Source organism: Lissotriton helveticus, chromosome 3_2, assembly GCF_964261635.1.
Source record: "Lissotriton helveticus chromosome 3_2, aLisHel1.1, whole genome shotgun sequence".
NCBI classification, from domain to species: domain Eukaryota; kingdom Metazoa; phylum Chordata; class Amphibia; order Caudata; family Salamandridae; genus Lissotriton; species Lissotriton helveticus.
In genome coordinates this window covers 478,651,955-478,673,614 of record NC_136062.1, presented here as the reverse complement: position 1 = coordinate 478,673,614, position 21,660 = coordinate 478,651,955, and the positions used below count along the sequence as shown (strand labels likewise).

General features: G+C 52.1%; 1 protein-coding gene across 12 annotated transcripts in view; it reads right to left on the bottom strand.

The window, feature by feature from the left end:
- DGKZ (diacylglycerol kinase zeta) overlaps positions 1 to 21,660 on the bottom strand; it is an 818,573-nt gene that overhangs the window by 291,757 nt on the left and 505,156 nt on the right. For 9 of the 12 annotated variants that reach the window (XM_078684405.1, XM_078684404.1, XM_078684403.1 and 6 more), the window contains 3 exons: positions 18,967 to 19,047; positions 18,341 to 18,397; positions 16,902 to 16,970 (listed from right to left, as the gene is read on the bottom strand). In XM_078684405.1, coding sequence (XP_078540531.1) covers positions 16,902 to 16,970; positions 18,341 to 18,397; positions 18,967 to 19,047 — 207 coding nt within the window. The remainder of the gene's footprint in view (positions 1 to 16,901; positions 16,971 to 18,340; positions 18,398 to 18,966; positions 19,048 to 21,660) is intronic. The other 3 variants (XM_078684396.1, XM_078684407.1, XM_078684406.1) reach the window with 1 other exon arrangement.

Here is a 21,660-nt window from a genome sequence, read left to right as displayed (position 1 = left end):
TACTGGGATGTACTCACTGGAGTCATAGAATAAATCTACTCTGAGCCAGGACTGCTATGGGTTGTTTAAGCTCTACTGCTAGGGATCTCAGCATGAACTACTGGGATGTACTCACTGGAGTCACGGAATACATCTACTCTGAGCCAGGACTGCTATAGAGAGCCAGGAGTGCTATGGAGTGTTTACACTCTACTGCTAGGGATCTCAGCATGAACTACTGGGATGTACTCACTGGAGTCACGGAATACATCTTCTCTGAGCCAGGACTGCTATGAAGAGCCAGGAGTGCTATGGGTTGTTTACACTCTACTGCTAGGGATCTCAGCATGAACTACTGGGATGTACTCAATGGAGTCATGGAATACATCTACTCTGAGCCAGGACTGCTATGGGTTGTTTAAGCTCTACTGCTAGGGATCTCAGCATGAACTACTGGGATGTACTCACTGGAGTCATGGAATACATCTACTCTGAGCCAGGACTGCTATGGGTTGTTTAAGCTCTACTGCTAGGGATCTCAGCATGAACTACTGGGATGTACTCAAAGGAGTCACGGAATACATCTACTCTGAGCCAGGAGTGCTATGGAGTGTTTACACTCTACTGCTAGGGATCTCAGCATGAACTACTGGGATGTACTCACTGGAGTCATGGAATACATCTACTCTGAGCCAGTACTGCTATGGAGAGCCAGGGGTGCTATGGAGTGTTCACACTCTACTGCTAGGGATCTCAGCATGAACTACTGGGATGTACTCACTGGAGTCACGGAATACATCTACTCTGAGCCAGGACTGCTATGGAGAGCCAGGAGTGCTATGGAGTGTTTACACTCTACAGCTAGGGATCTCAGCATGAACTACTGGGATGTACTCACTGGAGTCATGGAATACATCTACTCTGAGCCAGGACTGCTATGGGTTGTTTAAGCTCTACTGCTAGGGATCTCAGCATGAACTACTGGGATGTACTCACTGGAGTCATGGAATACATCTACTCTGAGCCAGGACTGCTATGGGTTGTTTAAGCTCTACTGCTAGGGATCTCAGCATGAACTACTGGGATGTACTCAATGGAGTCACGGAATACATCTACTCTGAGCCAGGACTGCTATGGAGAGCCAGGAGTGCTATGGAGTGTTTACACTCTACTGCTAGGGATCTCAGCATGAACTACTGGGATGTACTCACTGGAGTCATGGAATACATCTACTCTGAGCCAGGAGTGCTATGGAGTTGTTGGACAGGCCCCAGAAAGGGCTCGCTCCCTCCCCGCATGACGCCCCGCATCTCTGTGTCACGGGCCCGGGCCCCCTTCAGCCCCATTGCCCGGGCCAACCGCCATCTTGGACACTGCACCACGCGGCCGCGTGGCCTCAGCTCGACCCCAACCCTGGGCCTGGCCAGGCCCCGACATCCCGGCACCACCATCCACCCAGGAGGTGAACGGACCACTTGGCAGGTTAATGGGAGAAAGAAGGGGGCGATGGCTCTCCCCCGCCAGGTGCCGATCGCACCCAGCCTCCCCGGGTGCTGGCTCCACCCCCCTGCTGGGTGTCTGGTCTCCCTCATCCCGGACCTCCCGACCTCCCAGTGCGAGGGTCCGGACATCAAAGGAGGCCAGACCTATAACTGAGGCAGCCCCAGAGCAGGAGGGCAGTTGTATCCTGGAGTCGAGAGACACCGAGAAGAACTCATCCTTGACGGACTGCTGGCGCTGCCGCAGCCTTGCCTTGTGAATTATCGCCCTGCCTGCTGGCGCTGCCGCGGCCCTCTGCAACCTTCATCCTCGTGGGACCTGCTGGCGCTGCCGCGGCCCGTTGTAACCGTCGTCCTCGTCAGGACCTGCTGGCGCTGCCGCGGCCCGTTGCCACCGTCATCCTCGTTGGGACCTGCTGGCGCTGCCGCGGCCCGTTGCCATCTACGACCTCTTCGGGACCTGCTGGCGCTGCCGCGGTCCGACCCGCCCGAACACCGAGCTCGAGGATTGTGAGCTACCGCCGCTTCCCCTCAGTACCAGTAGGTACCAAGACTGTCCCGCTACTCCCCTTCCCCTACTAGAGACTAGAATTGAGAGGATCATCGTGTCCTGATCTCCTTGTATCGTACTACCTTACCTCAAGAACTGCCTATAAAGGGTGTTAATCTGATCTTCGTGTGGTGTCCATTTGTGGGGGTGAAGTTACTTGTCTGTACGATCGCTGGAGACGGCCCTCCCCGGAGGCCTCTCCCCTTGTGCTCGGCCGACCCTCCAGGTCCCCGTCTAACATTGGTGGCCAGCGGCGCGATCCGAACCAACGCGTAACCGTACAGAGAGTAACTCACCCTACGACTAATCCACAATGACGACCAGAGAGAGCGGATCTGCAGAGAAATTCCAGATGGAAAAACTGGAAGAGTACAACCACCGAGAGCTAAAACAATTTTGCATGGAACTAGGCATTGCCACCACCGGTCTGAGCACGAAAGAGGACTTCAAACACGCCCTAGAATCCTGGGCAGAGACAAATACCGCCGAAGCCCCGGAGACAAACACCGCTCTGATGGAAGAAAGGAGAACGGATCTCTCCCGGGAAGAGATCCGAGAACGAGAGAAAAATAGACTTCACGAGTTAGAGTTGGCACGGCTCAAATTAGACGGAGAGTTGAAACTGGCAGAACAAAAGATGAACTTAGAACACTTACGGCTCCAAGAAGAGCGAGAGGAAAAGCAGAGACAGAGAGAACTCGAAGAAAAAAGACTGGCATACGAACACGAGTGCAAGCTGGCGGAGATAGAAATGCGCAAACAGAACAAAGACCTAGGGGTGCCCGAGCAACCGCGCCCCCCAGGGACTACCGAACAGAAGGTCCACATCCCCAAAGATGTGGTCCGTGAATATTATCGGAACGACGACATACAGCAGTGGTTCAAGGCCTACGAGATCGCCATGACTGCCCACCGGATCGCTCGAAGTGACTGGGGAGCTGGGCTATGGGGGAGATTCGTCAATGAAGGCCCGGATGCCCTGCTGCAGCTTCCGGACCATCAAATGACGTCCTATGACCACATGAAGGCCGCCCTCCTCAGTCGATATGGGCTGACGCCCGAGATGTACCGCCAGAGGTTCCGCAACTGCACCCGGATCCCGGGTACAACCTGGATAGAATATGTGAACTATTTCAGCCGAGCCTTCGAGGGATGGATCAAGGGTAGCAACGTAACAACCTACGAGCAGCTCTTCAACCTCATTGTGTGGGAGCACCTCTCCAACAACTGCTTCGTCGAGCTCAGGCAGCACCTCCTCGACAGTAAATTGACTGACCCACGGCAGCTCGCCGCCGAGGCGGACCGATGGGAGAGCACCCGGGTAACCCGGAGTGGACCAACCGAGCAGAACAGAACCAACCAAGGTCCTCATCGTCCCCGAGGAGGAGGAGGAGGAGGAGGACAGGGCCGGGGCAGAGACGCCGTCCCGGCCGCTCCAGCAAACAACACCCCGCCCCCGGCCGGCCGGGGCAACCCCCCGATGCGCCCGGGGTTCCGAGCCCACGTTACGTGTCATCGATGCCAACGAGTCGGCCACTATGCCAGTGACCCGACCTGCCCGAAGAACCAGACCCCCGGGCCCCGCCAGGTGGCTGCCGCCGCCCTAGGAGAAGAGCAAGTCTCCGAAGAGCCTGAAGAGTACGAGCAGGAGCAGCCCGAGTGGGAACCCGCCGCCATGACCCTGGCCTGCCTAGGGAGAAGAGACCTGATCCCGCGGGCTCCCCTACCAGCCAACACCAGGAAATACAGTCAGTGGGTGAACATAAATGGGCGTAAGGCCGAAGCCCTGCGTGACACAGGGGCCAGTGTGACGGCCGTCCGTTGTCACCTGGTGACCCCAGACCAAATCCTGCCAAACGTTCTTTGCCCCGTCCGATCGGCCGACAATTCAGAGAGCCTGTGTCGGATGGCCTGCGTCCCCTTCGAATGGGGAGGAGTGTCCGGTATGCTAAAAGTGACTGTCCGCGACGATGCCCCCGTGGACTGCCTCCTGGGGAACGATCTCGAGAGTTCCCCGTGGGCAGCCGTTGAAAGAAGAGAGCACCTGGGGATGTTGGGACTCCCGGGCTGGGCGTGTGTAACAACCCGGTCCATGGCCGCCGACACCATCCCTGGATCTGAAGAACCCGAATGGCCAGCACCGCCTCCCCCGATCGCTCCAGAGGGAGACTCCATCCCTACCGACCCCCCGGGACAAACCCAAGAAGAGGCCGCTCAGCCCCAAGACCTTCCCGACCTGGCTCAGTGGCGTCAGGAAGGGGGGCCCACCCAAGAACAATTCCGGCAAGAGCAAAAGACATGTCCCTCCCTCGAGGGACTGCGACAGCAAGCGCTCGCCCAGAGCGCAGGAGACACCGCAGGAGCCCACTGGATCTATTGGGACAATGACTTACTGTACAGCGAACAAAGAATAGCGGAGCTGGGGGCCAGTCGAGTGCTGGTGGTGCCCCTCCGCTTCAGAGACTTCCTTTTGAACTTGGCCCATGATGTCCCCCTGGCTGGACACTTGGGGCAAGACAAAACATACAACCGCCTGGTGACTCACTTTTACTGGCCGAAAATGAGAAATGACGTCTCCAACCACTGCCGGTCCTGCCCGACCTGCCAGGCCAGCGGGAAGAGCGGCCGCAAACTCAAGGCACCCCTGCAACCATTCCCCGTTGTGACCACCCCGTTCGAAAGGGTGGGAATAGACATTGTGGGGCCCCTGGACCCCCGAACAGCACAAGGGCATCGATTCATCCTGGTCCTGGTGGACCACGCCACCCGCTATCCTGAGGCGGTTCCCCTTCGAACTGTGACCGCACCAGTGGTAGGTCGAGCCTTAATGGGAATCTTCTCTCGGATGGGCTTCCCCAGGGAAGTCGTCAGCGACAGGGGCACGAACTTTATTTCAAAGTATATGAAATCCTTATGGCAACAGTGCGGAGTCACCTACCGATTCACAACCCCCTATCACCCGCAAGGAAACTGACTGGTCGAGAGATTCAACCGCACTCTCAAGGGGATGATCATGGGGCTGGAAGAACCCCTACGCCGCCAGTGGGACGTGCTACTACCGTGCCTCCTCTTCGCCTACCGAGAAGTACCCCAGAAGTCCCTCGGCTTCAGCCCTTTCGAACTCCTGTACGGACACCCTGTTCGCGGGCCTCTCAGCCTAGTTAAAGAAGAGTGGGAAATGGCCCCCCTGAAGACCCCTCCAGACGTCTACAAGTACCTCCTGACCCTCCGTAATCAGACCCGGCGATTCAGAGAGATCGCCAAAGCCAATCTTGAGGCCAGTCAGGAGGACATGAAGAAGTGGTACGATCAACATGCCTCCTCCACCGAATTCGAGCCTGGCCAGCAGGTATGGGTGATGTCCCCCATCGAACCTTGTGCCTTACAGGACAAGTGGACGGGGCCCTTCAAGGTGATCGAGCGCAAGAGCCCCGTCACCTACCTCATCGACATGGAATCCCCCCGGAACCCCCTCCGGGTCCTCCACGCCAACAGACTCAAACCCCACTTCGTGCGCTCGGAGCTCAGCCTGCTGATGGCTACAGACAGTGGAGCGGAAGAGGACTCCGAGCCCCTCCCTGACCTACTGGGGACCGGGGAAAAAGATGGTTCAGTGGACGGGGTCCAACTCTCCGAGGCCCTGACCCCGGAGCAGCGCCAAGACTGTCGGGCCCTCCTGCTGCAATTTGCAAGCCTATTCTCCCTCGCACCCGGGGTCACCCCCTGGTGCCTGCATGACGTGGACACTGGCGACAGTCCTCCTATCCGACACCGGCCGTATCGAGTACCAGACCGGGTACGCACTTGCATCCAAGAAGAAGTCTCCAAGATGCTCGCACTCGGAGTCATCGAACCCTCGGACAGCCCCTGGGCCAGCCCGGTTGTACTGGTCCCCAAAGCTGCGGCCCCGGGCACCACACCCGAGCTCCGATTCTGCATCGACTATCGGGGGCTGAACGCCGTCACCCGAACCGACGCTCACCCCATCCCCCGAGCCGACGAACTAGTCGACCGCATGGGGGCGGCCCACTACCTAAGCATCTTCGACCTGACGGCGGGCTACTGGCAGATCGGCCTCACCCCCAGGGCACAAGAACGATCCGCTTTCTCCACTCCGGATGGACACTACCATTTCAGAGTGATGCCATTCGGCATGAAAAACGCTCCAGCCACGTTTCAACGACTTGTGAACCAGGTATTAGCGGGCCTCGAGGAGTTCAGCGCCGCATACCTGGACGACATCGCGGTGTATAGCCACCACTGGTCAGACCACCTCCGCCACCTCCGAGGGGTCCTGCAGGCCCTCCAACAGGCCGGCCTCACAATCAAGGCCAGCAAGTGCCAAATAGGCCAGGGGTCTGTGACCTACCTCGGACACCAAGTGGGGAGCGGTCAGGTGGCCCCCCTCCAGCTCAAGATCACTGCCATCCAGTCCTGGCGCCCCCCCCGTAACCCAAACGGAGGTCCGAGCCTTCTTGGGGCTCACCGGATACTATCGGCGGTTCGTGAAGGACTATGGCAGCATTGCGGGGCCCCTCACGGAACTCACATCCAAGACCAACCCAAAAACAGTCAACTGGACTCCCGACTGTCAAGCGGCCTTCGAGAGGCTGAAGGCCGCCATGTGCACCGCTCCTGTGCTCCAGGCCCCCGACTACAGCCGTGAGTTCATCGTCCAGACTGATGCCTCAGACCATGGCATCGGGCCGTCCTCTCTCAACTGAACCCCAAGGGAGTCGACCAACCAGTGGCCTTCATCAGCAGACGCCTACTGCCCCGAGAACAGCGCTGGAGCACCATTGAGCGAGAGGCCTTCGCCGTAGTATGGGCCCTCAAGAAGCTCCGGCCTTACCTCTTCGGAGCCCACTTCCGGGTACAAACAGATCATCGGCCCCTGCAATGGCTAATGCAAATGCGGGGGGAGAACCCCAAACTATTGCGATGGTCCATCTCCCTGCAGGGGATGGACTTCACTATGGAGCATCGCCCTGGCCAAGACCACGCCAACGCGGATGGCCTGTCCCGCTTTTTCCGCCTCGACGAGGAGAGTCCCCAAGAGGATGGGTGACTCTCCCCGCCTTCAACTGGGGGGGACGCATGTTGGACAGGCCCCAGAAAGGGCTCGCTCCCTCCCCGCATGACGCCCCGCATCTCTGTGTCACGGGCCCGGGCCCCCTTCAGCCCCATTGCCCGGGCCAACCGCCATCTTGGACACTGCACCACGCGGCCGCGTGGCCTCAGCTCGACCCCAACCCTGGGCCTGGCCAGGCCCCGACATCCCGGCACCACCATCCACCCAGGAGGTGAACGGACCACTTGGCAGGTTAATGGGAGAAAGAAGGGGGCGATGGCTCTCCCCCGCCAGGTGCCGATCGCCCCCAGCCTCCCCGGGTGCTGGCTCCACCCCCCTGCTGGGTGTCTGGTCTCCCTCATCCCGGGCCTCCCGACCTCCCAGTGCGAGGGTCCGGACATCAAAGGAGGCCAGACCTATAACTGAGGCAGCCCCAGAGCAGGAGGGCAGTTGTATCGTGGAGTCGAGAGACACCGAGAAGAACTCATCCTTGACGGACTGCTGGCGCTGCCGCAGCCCTGCCTTGTGAATTATCGCCCTGCCTGCTGGCGCTGCCGCGGCCCTCTGCAACCTTCATCCTCGTGGGACCTGCTGGCGCTGCCGCGGCCCGTTGTAACCGTCGTCCTCGTCGGGACCTGCTGGCGCTGCCGCGGCCCATTGCCACCGTCATCCTTGTTGGGACCTGCTGGCGCTGCCGCGGCCCGTTGCCATCTACGACCTCTTCGGGACCTGCTGGCGCTGCCGCGGTCCGACCCGCCCGAACACCGAGCTCGAGGATTGTGAGCTACCGCCGCTTCCCCTCAGTACCAGTAGGTACCAAGACTGTCCCGCTACCCCCTTCCCCTACTAGAGACTAGAATTGAGAGGATCATCGTGTCCTGATCTCCTTGTATCGTACTACCTTACCTCAAGAACTGCCTATAAAGGGTGTTAATCTGATCTTCGTGTGGTGTCCATTTGTGGGGGGAAGTTACTTGTCTGTACGATCGCTGGAGACGGCCCTCCCCGGAGGCCTCTCCCCTTGTGCTCGGCCGACCCTCCAGGTCCCCGTCTAACAGGAGTGTTTACACTCTACTGCTAGGGATCTCAGCATGAACTACTGGGATGTACTCACTGGAGTCACGGAAAACATCTACTCTGAGCCAGGACTGCTATGGAGAGCCATGAGTGCTATGGAGTGTTTACACTCTACTGCTAGGGATCTCAGCATGAACTACTGGGATGCACTCACTGGAGTCATAGAATAAATCTACTCTGAGCCAGGACTGCTATGGGTTGTTTAAGCTCTACTGCTAGGGATCTCCGCATGAACTACTGGGATGTACTCACTGGAGTCATGGAATACATCTACTCTGAGCCAGGACTGCTATGGAGAGCAAGGAGTGCTATGGGTTGTTTAAGCTCTACTACTAGGGATCTCAGCATGAACTACTGGGATGTACTCACTGGAGTCATGGAATACATCTACTCTGAGCCAGGACTGCTATGGGTTGTTTAAGCTCTACTGCGAGGGATCGCAGCATGAACTACTGGGATGTACTCACTGGAGTCATGGAATACATCTGCTCTGAGCCAGGACTGCTATGGAGAGCCAGGAGTGCTATGGAGTGTTTACACTCTACTGCTAGGGATCTCAGCATGAACTACTGGGATGTACTCACTGGAGTCAGGAATACATCTACTCTGAGCCAGGACTGCTATGGAGAGCCAGGAGTGCTATGGAGTGTTTACACTCTACTGCTAGGGATCTCGGCATGAACTACTGGGATGTACTCACTGGAGTCATGGAATACATCTACTCTGAGCCAGGACTGCTATGGGTAGTTTAAGCTCTACTGCTAGGGATCTCAGCATGAACTACTGGGATGTACTCACTGGAGTCATGGAATACATCTACTCTGAGCCAGGACTGCTATGGGGTGTTTAAGCTCTACTGCTAGGGATCTCCGCATGAACTACTGGGATGTACTCACTGGAGTCATGGAATACATCTACTCTGAGCCAGGACTGCTATGGAGAGCAAGGAGTGCTATGGGTTGTTTAAGCTCTACTACTAGGGATCTCAGCATGAACTACTGGGATGTACTCACTGGAGTCATGGAATACATCTACTCTGAGCCACGACTGCTATGGGTTGTTTAAGCTCTAATGCTAGGGATCTCAGCATGAACTACTGGGATGTACTCACAGGAGTCATGGAATACATCTACTCTGAGCCAGGACTGCTAAGGGTTGTTTAAGCTCTACTGCTAGGGATCTCAGCATGAACTACTGGGATGTACTCAATGGAGTCACGGAATACATCTACTCTGAGCCAGGAGAGCTATGGAGTGTTTACACTCTACTGCTAGGGATCTCAGCATGAACTACTGAGATGTACTCACTGGAGTCATGGAATACATCTACTCTAAGCCAGGACTGCTATGGAGAGCCAGGAGTGCTATGGAGTGTTTACACTCTACTGCTAGGGTTCTCAGCATTAAACTACTGGGATGTACTCACTGGAGTCACGGAATACATCTACTCTGAGCCAGGACTGCTTTGGAGAGCCAGGAGTGCTATGGAGTGTTTACACTCTACTGCTAGGGATCTCAGCATGAACTACTGGGATGTACTCACTGGAGAAATGGAATACATCTACTCTGAGCCAGGACTGCTATGGGTTGTTTAAGCTCTACTGCTAGGGATCTCAGCATGAAATACTGGGATGTACTCACTGGAGTCATGGAATACATCTACTCTGAGCCAGGAGTGCTATGGAGTGTTTACACTCTACTGCTAGGGATCTCAGCATGAACTACTGGGATGTACTCACTGGAGTCATGCAATACATCTACTCTGAGCCAGGACTGCTATGGGTTGTTTAAGCTCTACTGCTAGGGATCTCAGCATGAACTACTGGGATGTACTCACTGGAGTCATGGAATACATCTACTCTGAGCCAGGACTGCTATGGAGAGCCAGGAGTGCTATGGGTTGTTTAAGCTCAATGGAGTCACGGAATACATCTACTCTGAGCCAGGACTGCTATGGAGAGCCAGGAGTGCTATGGAGTGTTTACACTCTACTGCTAGGGATCTCAGCATGAACTACTGGGATGTACTCACTGGAGTCATGGAATACATCTACTCTGAGCCAGGACTGCTATGGAGAGCCAGGAGTGCTATGGAGCGTTTACACTCTACTGCTAGGGATCTCAGCATGAACTACTGGGATGTACTCACTGGAGTCATGGAATACATCTACTCTGAGCCAGGACTGCTATGGGTTGTTTAAGCTCTACTGCTAGGGATCTCAGCATGAACTACTGGGATGTACTCACTGGAGTCACGGAATACATCTACTCTGAGCCAGGACTGCTATGGAGAGCCAGGAGTGCTATGGAGTGTTTACACTCTACTGCTAGGGATCTCAGCATGAACTACTGGGATGTACTCACTGGAGTCATGGAATACATCTACTCTGAGCCAGGACTGCTATGGGTTGTTTAAGCTCTACTGCTAGGAATCTCAGCATGAACAACTGGGATGTACTCACTGGAGTCATGGAATACATCTACTCTGAGCCAGGACTGCTATGGGTTGTTTAAGCTCTACTGCTAGGGATCTCAGCATGAACTACTGGGATGTACTCAATGGAGTCACGGAATACATCTACTCTGAGCCAGGAGTGCTATGGAGTGTTTACACTCTACTACTAGGGATCTCAGCATGAACTACTGGGATGTACTCACTGGAGTCATGGAATATATCTACTCTGAGCCAGGACTGCTATGGAGAGCCAGGAGTGCTATGGAGTGTTTACACTCTACTGCTAGGGATCTCAACATGAACTACTGGGATGTACTCACTGGAGTCGCGGAATACATCTACTCTGAGCCAGGACTGCTATGGACAGCCAGGAGTGCTATGGAGTGTTTACACTCTACTGCTAGGGATCTCAGCATGAACTACTGGGATGTACTCACTGGAGTCATGGAATACATCTACTCTGAGCCAGGACTGCTATGGGTTGTTTAAGCTCTACTGCTAGGGATCTCAGCATGAACTACTGGGATGTACTCACTGGAGTCATGGAATACATCTACTCTGAGCCAGGAGTGCTATGGAGTGTTTACACTCTACTGCTAGGGATCTCAGCATGAACTACTGGGATGTACTCACTGGAGTCACGGAATACATCTACTCTGAGCCAGGAGTGCTATGGAGTGTTTACACTCTACTGCTAGGGATCTCAGCATGAACTACTGGGATGTACTCACTGGAGTCACGGAATACATCTACTCTGAGCCAGGACTGCTATGGAGAGCCAGAAGTGCTATGGAGTGTTTACACTCTACTACTAGGGATCTCAGCATGAACTACTGGGATGTACTCACTGGAGTCATGGAATACATCTACTCTGAGCCAGGACTGCTATGGAGAGCCAGGAGTGCTATGGAGTGTTTACACTCTACTGCTAGGGATCTCAACATGAACTACTGGGATGTACTCACTGGAGTCATGGAATACATCTACTCTGAGCCAGGACTGCTATGGGTTGTTTAAGCTCTACTGCTATGGATCTCAGCATGAACTACTGGGATGTACTCACTGGAGTCACGGAATACATCTACTCTGAGCCAGGACTGCTATGGAGAGCCAGGACTGCTATGGAGTGTTTACACTCTACTGCTAGGGATCTCAGCATGAACTACTGGGATGTACTCACTGGAGTCATGGAATACATCTACTCTGAGCCAGGACTGCTATGGAGAGCCAGGAGTGCTATGGAGTGTTTACACTCTACTGCTAGGGATCTCAGCATGAACTACTGGGATGTACTCACTGGAGTCACGGAATACATCTACTCTGAGCCAGGACTGCTATGGGTTGTTTAAGCTCTACTGCTTTAGGATCTCAGCATGAACTACTGGGATGTGGCCACTGGAGTCATAGAATGCATCTACTCTGAGCCAGGACTGCTATGGGTTGTTTACACTCTACTGCTAGGGATCTCAGCATGAACTACTGGGATGTACTCACTGGAGTCATGGAATACATCTACTCTGAGCCAGGACTGCTATTGGTTGTTTAAGCTCTACTGCTAGGGATCTCAGCATGAACTACTGGGATGTACTCACTGGAGTCATGGAATACATCTACTCTGAGCCAGGACTGCTATGGAGAGCCAGGACTGCTACGGGTTGTTTACACTCTACTGCTAGGGATCTCAGCATGAACTACTGGGATGTACTCACTGGAGTCATGGAATACATCTACTCTGAGCCTGGGTTGCTATGGGTTGTTTAAGCTCTACTGCTAGGGATCGCAGCATGAACTACTGGGATGCACTCACTGGAGTCATGGAATACATCTACTCTGAGCCTGGGTTGCTATGGGTTGTTTAAGCTCTACTGCTAGGGATCTCAGCATGAACTACTGGGATGTACTCAATGGAGTCATGGAATACATCTACTCTGAGCCTGGGTTGCTATGGGTTGTTTAAGCTCTACTGCTAGGGATGGCAGCATGAACTACTGGGATGTACTCACTGGAGTCATGGAATACATCTACTCTGAGCCTGGGTTGCTATGGGTTGTTTAAGCTCTACTGCTAGGGATCTCAGCATGAACTACTGGGATGTACTCACTGGAGTCATGGAATACATCTACTCTGAGCCTGGGTTGCTATGGGTTGTTTAAGCTCTACTGCTAGGGATCGCAGCATGAACTACTGGGATGTACTCACTGGAGTCATGGAATACATCTACTCTGAGCCTGGGTTGCTATGGGTTGTTTAAGCTCTACTGCTAGGGATCTCAGCATGAACTACTGTGATGTACTCACTGGAGTCATGGAATACATCTACTCTGAGCCTGGGTGGCTATGGATTGTTAACACATTACTGCTAGTGATCGCAGCAGGAGCGAACTAGTGGAATGCATTCACCCGAGTGCTGTGAGCAAGCGAGTTAACAAAACCTGCAGATCTTTCGAAGAAATATTTGAGTCCTTGTTAAGTTATAGCTATGATGGATTGGATCATTGGCTGCTCTGAAGTGCTTCGCTTCCTCAGTGGTGAGGTCGGGGCCATAAAAATATCTGCAATAAACTCATGTATAGGGTCTTACATTGAAATTGTTTTCTTGATATGCCCTAAAATTCCAGAATATTAAGTGAGCAAGTGAATACTATCCTAACATCCTCTCGCAGGTCATTTCAGTGTCTCAGGTGATAGAACGTCTCTCCTCTACGGAACATATTCCCATTTTAACAAAAGCTCCAAACGTGACTCCAACTAAATCCTTTTGGGCTTAACCAATCAGCTCCTGGCAGTGGATGCACCTGTAGGTGCCTCTCCTGTCACAGTTCTGCAGTTGAACGATGCATTTGTGTAGTGGTCTAAGACCAAGAGCATTGGTTGCATCTAGTGATACTCTTGGAAGGTCTCTGGAAGTGACCGTTCTTCCTGCACTATGGGTCAGCTAGCTTCTTCAACAGGACTAAGAGCCACAAGGTGCAAGGACAAGCAGACAGCTGGTGCTGGGTTGGGCCTTTACTTCTTTGTAGAGAAGTGCGAGGTTCCAGCGTTTGAGAAAACTGACTGACATTACTGCTTAGGATAATACGGACACTCACGTTTACTTTTAAAACCCTTGTTTTAACGCGGTCTTCTTTACTGGTTGGGCTATAACCCTTTTTAAAGGCAGTTTGATGGATGGCGTGGCCTGAGCAGGGATCCAATATGGCGTACCTCACCTGAGCTCTGAGGCTCCTGATAAATCTCATTATTTCTGCTTGAGCGGTGCTCTGGAGGAGGAAGGCATATAGCAGAAGCTACCTGCAATGGCAGGGACCCGAGCTTCAGTGGACAGCACTGTGGCAAAAGCAGATATACATGTGTGTAAGCCGTCCGTGACACAGGATAGAAAATGGCTGCCAGGCATACAGCTGTGGGGTTTGCGGCGAGGGGCCGGGCTTGAGTGCCCTAGCTTGGCCTGTAGGACTGCTCGAGGTCGAGGCTGTTGGGACTACCCAGATTGGGCATGACTCGCATCGGCTCCCGCAGGACTCCTGCCCTTGACTCCCCTGTGAGTTGAGAACACCGGACTATCCTGCTCTAAGCCTGTTTGCCGCACTCTAGAGTTACCGCCCTCGCCCATTCCATGCAGTATACGACTCAAGGGTCCTATCCCTTGAATACATCAGTGTTTACAAGGGTGATCTTGGGCGGGTGCTCACCAGGCCTTCTACTTACAGCTAGCCTCCAAAATCAACAGACATGCCGATCATCTCCAAAACAGATAAACATGGCGGCCCGATGCAGTTCCTGGAGATGCCTCACTGGGGGGCGACTGCTGCAGATCTCTCCTAACGTGCAACGAGGAAAGCCGTCCACATTGCTACACTAAGAAATCAAGAACGACCTTACTGCAATCCGCGTGGCCGTCACAAAAGTGTTCACTGAACCAAACCATTTGGTGAAGAAGGCGGAGGAAACAGTGGTGCAACAGAAACAAGAACATGACAACCTTGCAAAACAGGTGGCTACGCTGCAGTCTTGCTACCTGGCCCTGACAGAAGCCTTGGAGGACTACGAAAACTGTTCTTGCCGAAATAATTCGAGGATCAGAGGCATCAACGCCACAATATCTAATGAAGAGCTTGATAGCCATGTACATGCCTTATTCCAACACTTTCTTTAGGACTCCGGTGTAAAGGAATTTATCTTGTAACACACCCACCGTGTATTTTCCACAACAAAATTGCCTCATGCCAGATGCACTTACCAGAGGCTACTTCTACAGAGTTAAAGAGGAAATACTGTAAGCGACCAGGAAAGTGTACTCCATCGCCTTTCGGGGGTGACAACAATACACTTTAACGATATATCTCATTTCACATGGTGGCCAAAAGACACAATTTCAGGAACGTGCTGGCACACCTGTGAGACAAGAAAATCCTATATCCCACTGCAACTCCTGTTTACCATCAACAATAAGCAAGTTGCCGTATGGACGGCAGACGTTGCCTGGGTTCAGCCCCATCTAGCCCTCCCGCTGAAGACAGCGAGATGTCACTGGACATCTCCGGCGCCACAGAGATGATCGGATGTCTACAAGCTTCCTTGAATAAAGCATGCATGTGTCCAAGAAAGCGGTGAGAAGTTGTGATAACAGACTTGAACTGCCTCTTGTGGACAACTGTGATTAACAAGACTATATGAATCCACCTCCTCTGGGTATTTCTCCTGGTCCCGCAGTTGATGCATCGAAGGTGAAGGATTCAAAATTAATTCTAGCGGGCTATATTTACCAATAGCCCATATCCATTTATCTGTAATAATAACTCAGTCGGCAATGGAGAAAGTTCAATTGTTTATTCATCCAAATACAACAAAGGGTTGATCTGACCATACTCCGAGGCGGACTGAATATGAACCTTGGCGTCCCTTATGATGGTCACTCCCAGCCTTCAGAAGCCTGCCCACACATACTTGGATGGGTGAGGCCCCGATACGGTCTCATGAGCTGCCCCCCATATCACAGCTGATGTGTGGTTATCAGCTGTTGGGTACTGTCTTTTCATCTGTTTATGGTTATGTTCTTTGATAGTTGTTGAGTTCTTGTAATGTTATATTTATCCCATTGTTCCTTTTACTTATCCAGGGTGTGCCCAACGGAAATATGCGGGCATGGCATGAGTGCTACAAGCACTCAAAGGGGCAACAGACATACTGCTGTGCGGAGGATGGTCCTCCAAGCTCCGGCATAAAAATAAAAATAAATAAAGTACACAACCTCTCCTTCATAAAAGATGCACATCCCGAACATAGTTTCTTTAAATATACAAGGGCTGAATTTGCTAATCAGGAGGGAGGGGGGATGCTACTTAAATGGCCCCATTGTAAAGATGTAGATATAGCTACAATTCACGAGACACACCTCTTATCGTCAGATGCCAAGAGGCTTCGATCATATTTGTCCCACTCTGTTCCCAGGCATTGAGCCCCACTGAAACCAGCAGAGTAGTCCTGCTGTTCAAGCATGGCCTGGCAATCACAATAGATTAGATCTGCTAACTCCTAGGTCTCATCCCTAGTCTGTTGCTCTGTACTCTTGGTGGCAGAAATCACGTGGTCCCTTCTTGGTGGAGAAATCTCCTTTGATGGGACGTCTTCCGCAGCTAAACAACCGGAGCTGCCAATGGCAGACCTCATGGTTCACGGGTGGATTCTTCACCCCTCCCTCCTCCAGAGCAAGAGACTAGAAATATTACCTAGGAGTGGATGAATATCTTACCATCATAAGAATGAGAGAGCATGCACTTATATAGGTGAGCAGCTAAGAGAGGGAGTTAGAGAGTGAAGTAATAGAAACAAGAGTGAGCAGACTGTGGAGTCAGTGAGCCCTGCAAGGAATGGGCTATCCTTCCAGGTGTTTATGGATAGACTGCCAGAAAGAGTCAATCCATTTGAGCAGGGAAAGACTTGTTCAATTACAGCCAAACGGCCGCCAAGCGCCACTGCAACCTATAGAACCTGTACTATGGATGCACCAATCAATGGCCTTAGAGTTAAGGACATTTTAAACCTGGTACCAAATACACACAACCAGTGTAAATGCAGCAAGCAGCTAACTGAGCCCTGGCGCTTTCTTTAGTGAAACGTGTCTCTACCATTCAAGGACTGGGCCTCAACACTCCCTGGGGTAGTAGTGGCAGTGACTGATGTGCACACCTGGAGACACGTGCAGTTCTACCCTTCAGAGAGAGAGAGTCTGCTGCCCTTACCTTCCCCTGAGAGAGAGTCTGCTGCCCTTACCTTCCCACACTGCCGGCACTTCCCTTCCTGGCGTCTGCGGTGGACCCAGTGATGCCGGACAAAAATCGGCTGCAAGAAAGAAAGAATGTGGCTGTGGTCAGTGGAGAGACGGAGGAGAGATGCAACAGGTAAAGGGGAGCAAGAAGTAGAATAAGGACATGAGAAAGGCAGTTAGGTGTATGACACACACACACACACACACACACACACACACACACACAACCACACCCACAACCACAACCACCACCACACACACACACACACACACCCACAACCACCACCACCCACCTGTCCTTTCCCTCTAAGAAGCTGCTCTCCCTAAGCCAAGGTTAAAGCGAGAACAGATCCCTTTGGTTGGCCTAACCGTGCACTGGTCAGTGCTCTGTCCAGCAGAGGAAGACCAGCTGAGCTGCTCCAACGTGGCACTGCCCTGAAGAAGGCTCGGACACTTGTACTTAAAGAGATCGGAACGCCACAACATCATAGTGTAAGGACCAGGACTCCTCCACTGGTCCGAAGCTGGATGGTCCGGTCTCTTCTGAAGCGCTGAAAGGGACCGGTGACAAGCAAAGCTCCTTTAGCAGCCTCAGGGCGATAGATGGTCTTCTGTGCTACCCTGAATGGTGGCGGGGGGGGGGTGTTTAGGGTGTAATTAGACAGCAGAGGCCGATCTCTGTTTTGTACTGAAGGCAGAGCAAAGTGAGAGGGAAGAAGTCAACAATGCAGGTGTAAACTATGTACAGGTCACAGCACACTTCCAAGCACACCTGCACTCCTAGCATCAGAGGGACGGGTCAGTCACTGTTCATTGTTGAGTGGTGGAAAAACCACCATAAGCCTCCCTACTTGGGACAATAATGCTAGCGTCAAGACCTGCTGGAGGAAAAACATCTCTGAGCAATTTGAAAGTGTGTCTGTACCTTGGTAATCCTGGTGCACCAGCAGCCTCGCGGAAACACCAGTCCTCGTGCAGGAACCTCTTCTGAAGGGCTGGGCAGTCCAGAGTGGACCTACCATTAGCAGCAAGGGTTGCATCATGGGTGCTCGACAGGTAGTCAACAGCAAGAAGCTCTTGTGAGGTTCACACCCAAGACATTGAAGCGCACCGTCTACTAAGTTGTTCCCATTAGTCCACTCTCCACCTTTCAACAACAGGACAGGCAGAGGTGACATCTTATTTCTTCTTAGGGTGCAGCAGGAACAGGGCAAATCAGTTGCTGTGTTTCAATTCTTATGATGAGCACAGGGACGGAGGTGTAGGGAGTCTACTGATCGTTTGGACACCGTGCTGTATCCAGCACCATAAGGTCGACTTGGTGAAATCCTGCTTAAAGTGCCCCAAATTCTCCTCCCCTAAGTCTAACCATCCAATTTCACCCACCAGGACTTAAGCACTTTCACACACAGACCAGTGACCCCACCCAGCCCTTCCCGCTTACCTCACGTAGGTTCCGAGATCCAGATTCCCTGAACGATGGCTTGCATCGGAAGTTTATCTGTGGGACCGGGGGGAAAAAACACAACTGTTCAGGAATTGAAAGATACCCAAAATTATTAAACAAAGAGAGTGTCCTATCTCTGAAGCAGAGGGAAGTCCAAAGCACAGCAGTCAGGTTCACAAGGACAGTCACCCATCCACCTACAAGGCATCAACGAGAGCGCGAGGAACATCTCCACGCCCTTTCATGGCCACAGCTCAAACATTTGGATCTGCTCAAACCTGGTTTTGTAGCTTGCATGTAATTTACTTTGTGAATTTAATATCCATTTCTGTTTAAATAAATATTGGTTTGAACATGGAAGGTGCATGGGCCATTAGACCTCGTTTATGGATTGCATCTCAGGTCACGCCTAGATTGGCCTTATCGGTCAATCACCACCACCATGAACCCACTGAGGCAGCTCGCAGTCCTGTTCGGACCCTCAGCCAGGGCGCTTGGGCAGAATCACCTTCTCAACTGCCCAACTCTCCCTGGCTGATACAGAGCAGGGAAGGGTTGACAAGAACCCATCAGAACACAGACTCTGGGTCTCACCACAACATGTACACAGGAGCGGTACTCACCTTCTCCAGCTGCTCGATGCACGGCGTGTGCACCACGATCTTGCAGGCCGCGCACTTCCTTCGGGCAACAGACTTCTGCTGCTAGAAACAAACATTGTACAGGTAAATGAACCAAATTGTGCACTATCTGATGGCATGTAGTTGCAGCTTAGCCACCCTGCATTGCCTTGAAACAACAATTCAACAGGTAAAATAACTGAACTCTGCACTTGTAAATATCTGATGGCATGGAGCGGGTCATTCTGTATGATCATGAAATAATACAACAGGTGAAATAACAAATGAGTAAATATTAGGGGTGGGTGGGAGTCAAGAAGTTACATTAAAATTCTACTAGATTTCATGGAGTTTTGCGAATGGGCAGAATTGGGCACATTGAGCTGATATTTAGCACTGGCAGCTCATTCTGTGCTAAAAAATGAGTACAAGTGGCACCACACGGCGCGCCAGAGGACATCGCTTCTAGAGTGGATTCTGCGGCCGCTCGAGTAGATTTTCTACTCGAACTGCAGCTTTCTGACTGCGAAAGATTAGGACCACTCGTGTTGGGGAAATCTCACAGGGTGCACTCCTATCGACTGAAAATCACGCTACAGGTTGCCAAATCTCACTCGCCAATGAGGCACATGCGTTAAAAAAACTCTGCTACATGGTGGCTGGCAGAATGTGGCCGAAATTTTGCATTGCATGGATTACAAGGAGTGGCCAAAACTCCATCGACTCTGCTGGCAGAGCTGAATTTATCACCCACCCCAAGTAAATATCTGATGTCACCGAGCGGGTCATTCTGTATTATCTTGAAATAATTCAACAGGTGAAATTACTGTCTCCCTTCATCATTACCGCCATAAAACACCAAGTTCCCTCATCAGTTCCTCCATAATACACTATGTTCCCCTCATCAGTACCTCCGTATTACACGGTGTCACCCTCAACAGTACCTCCATAATAGACTATGTCCCCCTCATCAGTACCTCTATAATACACTATGTCCCCCTCATCAGTACCTCCATATTGCACTGTACTTCCTGTACTGTACTCACTGTACTGTACTCACTGTACTTCCATAATAGACTATGTCCCCCTCATCAGTACCTCTATATTACACTATGTCCCCCTCATCAGTACCTCCATATTGCACTGTACTTCCTGTACAGTATATACTGTACTGTACTTCCATAATAGACTATGTCCCCCTCATCAGTACCTCCATATCGCACTGTGTCACCCTCAACAGTACCTCCATAATAGACTATGTCCCCCTCATCAGTACCTCTATAATACACTATGTCCCCTCATCAGAAGTTTCAGAGATTCTTGCTCAAGGGACAGCATTGGTGGTCCCGAGTGCTTCCGTTCAGCTGGCCATCTGCACCAAGGTTCTTTCTGAAGGTTCTATGACCACAGGGGGCTATTTTCTGCAACAAGGGGAGTTTTAGTCTGTAGTTATCGGAGTGATAAAATAATTGAATCGGCATTGAAAACTACTGACCAGGATCACACAGAGATAGGGTGAATTTTGTGGTTTCCTAATTAATAACAAGAAATCTCATCTGGTTCAAACACAAGACTTGGAGTTCATTGGGCCTCATTCAAACCTCTACTAGGCCACCACGTGCTTCCTTAACACAGAGCTATCAAACAATACCAGCCAATGTCCAATGGGGTGACCTGACAAGCTCTGGGAGAAGGAAAGGGAGAGAGGGAGAGAGAGGGAGAGAGAGGGAGAGAGAGGGAGAGAGAGGGAGAGAGAGGGAGAGAGAGGGAGGGAGAGAGGGAGGGAGAGAGGGAGGGAGAGAGGGAGGGAGAGAGGGAGGGAGAGAGGGAGGGAGAGAGGGAGAGAGAGAGGGAGAGAGAGAGAGAGGGAGAGAGAGAGAGAGGGAGGGAGAGAGGGAGAGAGGGAGAGAGAGAGGGAGAGAGGGAGAGAGGGAGAGAGGGAGAGAGGGAGGGAGGGAGAGAGGGAGGGAGGGAGAGAGAGAGGGAGAGAAAGAGGGAGAGAGGGAGAGAGGGAGGGAGAGAGGGAGGGGGAGAGAGAGAGAGAGAGAGAGAGAGAGAGAGAGAGAGAGAGAGAGAGAGAGAGAGAGAGAGAGAGAGAGAGAGAGAGAGTGTTGGGCGAGGGGTTGTTATATCAAATTGTTTGGTACAGTCCTGAAAATCTGATATATTTCATGCCTGCTTGCAGGCTTTACACATTTTTCTTGTGCCCTGGGCTTTTTTAAACCTGGGTCCAGTGGTTCATAATCTTCTAGACCAGTGTTTTCCAAACTATGGTTCACAAGCTAATATTTAATGGGTTGCAAACATTCCTGTCTATGCGTGAGAAATATGTATATGATTAGCCCTGTTTGTGCAGCAGTGGGAAGGGGCTAATCAATCTTTACAGCCAGTTTTAAAACAAACCCTTGCGAGTATTCCCAAACACGACTCTGGGTGAACCTTCCAGTATTTATTGCTGCAGTTATTTATTTATTTTTTTTACCTTAAAATGCCATATCAAGAGAGAATATGCACACCATGCGTGGGCATACACAGACATACCATTTATGGTGGACCTTCTCCTACAATTGAGAAAGACAGATGTTGGCTAACAGCCAGAGGTGCTGACTCTGGATCGAGGGAACAAGGTACAAGTGTCAGGGTTGGTTCAAAATACTTTGATTCTGGGCAAATCACTAAGAGCCCGATTTAGTTCTC